Genomic DNA, 1,731 nt, shown 5'->3' with positions numbered 1-1,731 from the left:
TGACTCATCAACACAACAGAAGTGCAAAGTCCAGAATTACATTTAATTATTACAGAAAATAAACCATAACTGTTCAATTATGCCCAGCTCAGAAAAGCTCCTCCTACTTCCCAGCCATAGGAACAGGAACACCTATAAACCCCCAGGAGAAGCGGATTTTTGCTGAGCCTGAACGCGTACTTTGGGGTTCAAACTCAGCTTTGAGTTTTGCTCCGGAGGGTGCCGTGGCCAATCCCGAATCCCTGACTGACTGATGAGTTTCATGTCCAAGAACCACGGTGGTGGCTGGCCCAGCCCTTCGCTGTCTTATGCATAAACCCAGAATCCCACCTTTTTTATTTTTCATTTTCAAACAGGCACAGACACCTGGTTTGCTGCCCCAGAGGGTTCCAACACACTGGGTTCCAACACACTGCAGGTGTTTCATGGCTTGCTGCTCCCTAGCACCAGCCTCACCCTGGGAGGACCAGGAACAAAAGGAGTAAAGAACCACTAACATCTATTCTTGCCCAAGGAAACTGGGTTTTTTTTAGGATCTCAGGAGTCACAACTTTGCCCTGAAGTCAGCAGAGAAAATGCTGATGTAGCGACTAATTGCCAGACAAGCAGTGCTCAATTATGAAGTTTTTTTGTACCACACTCTTCTCCTCAGTGTTTCACTGGAAAGCAATCACACAGAAAGAAAGAAAATCTGTAAAACACTTCACTTTAAATACATATTGGGACTGTGGGAGGTTAAACAAGGGCCAAAAGCTCGGTATATAAAACATGCAGCAATAAACTTAAGAAATTCAATCTTTATTCTAAGAATATTTACAACATAAATAGTAATACACTCATATACTTCACACGTGTATCAAAAATAAAGCAAGAATTTAAGTTCTTAGCACAGTCTGATCCTCCTTGTCAAATTTCATGGTAATGTTCTATATTCATCTAATTTTAGATACTTACAGAACCATCAGAAAGAAACAACATAGGTTCTTCCTCTTCAAATGAAAGGTGTCTTTGAAAAATTTGGATTCCTGACATTATATTCTTTGATACACCAAGTGGTTTTTTACCCCGAGGAACTTTAGTTATTACAACCTTATCAGCTTTTGAAGATCGGCCGTAACAAATCACCTTTTATATCGCTAACAATGCAACCCGTTATTCAAGATGAATGAGTTGTAAACCACAAATTACACAAAAAACGTAGCACAAGAACAGAATTCAAACAAAAAGTTTGTGTTTGAACCCATCCCACGAGCTTTGTAAAGGCCTGACATGGGGTTTCTGTCCAGTGTGAGCTCGGCAGCAATGGCACATTACAGAAGTGTGAAGTGGCACTGCACCTCCAACCTGCACTGTCCCTGCTGCCCTGCCTGGGCAGCACAGGTCGGAGGGGTTTAGCAGGTGGGAAACTGGACAGCTAATTTAGGCCATCACTGTGGAGAAGTCTGGCATCAGAACATTTTCATTGGTGGCCTGCACGCTGCTACTAAAACTTCAATCCCATGTGGGTTATGATAGGGGATAGATTCCATATAACCCATGAACTGGGGGTTTATATTCTGTGTAACCCAGTAACTGTGCGGTTTGTGTTCCAGACAGGGACCCTCAACATCACAGCACTGATTGTGATCACAAACAGACACAAATCCCACAACCTGGGGAACTGCATTCCCTACCTCTTTACCTCTCGGTGGAGCTTCTAACCCAGCTCACAAACTGTTTCAGCCTCAGCAG

At 43.0% G+C, this 1,731-nt stretch overlaps 1 protein-coding gene across 1 annotated transcript in view; it reads right to left on the bottom strand.

The window, feature by feature from the left end:
* Nucleotides 1–777: 777 nt before the first annotated feature.
* Nucleotides 778–1,731, bottom strand: part of CUNH3orf33 (chromosome unknown C3orf33 homolog) — a 6,331-nt gene continuing 5,377 nt past the window's right edge. Inside the window, 1 exon segment of the mRNA XM_017734411.1 lies at nucleotides 778–1,731. This exon segment is cut by the window's right edge and continues 19 nt beyond it. Coding sequence (XP_017589900.1) covers nucleotides 1,678–1,731 — 54 coding nt within the window. The 3' untranslated portion in view covers nucleotides 778–1,677.

The sequence above is a fragment of the Corvus brachyrhynchos genome, unplaced genomic scaffold (assembly GCF_000691975.1).
Source record: "Corvus brachyrhynchos isolate BGI_N302 unplaced genomic scaffold, ASM69197v1 scaffold544, whole genome shotgun sequence".
In the NCBI taxonomy this organism is placed as follows: Eukaryota; Metazoa; Chordata; class Aves; order Passeriformes; family Corvidae; genus Corvus; species Corvus brachyrhynchos.
Note: the sequence above shows the minus strand (reverse complement) of the source record. Positions and strands in the feature narration are given on the sequence as shown.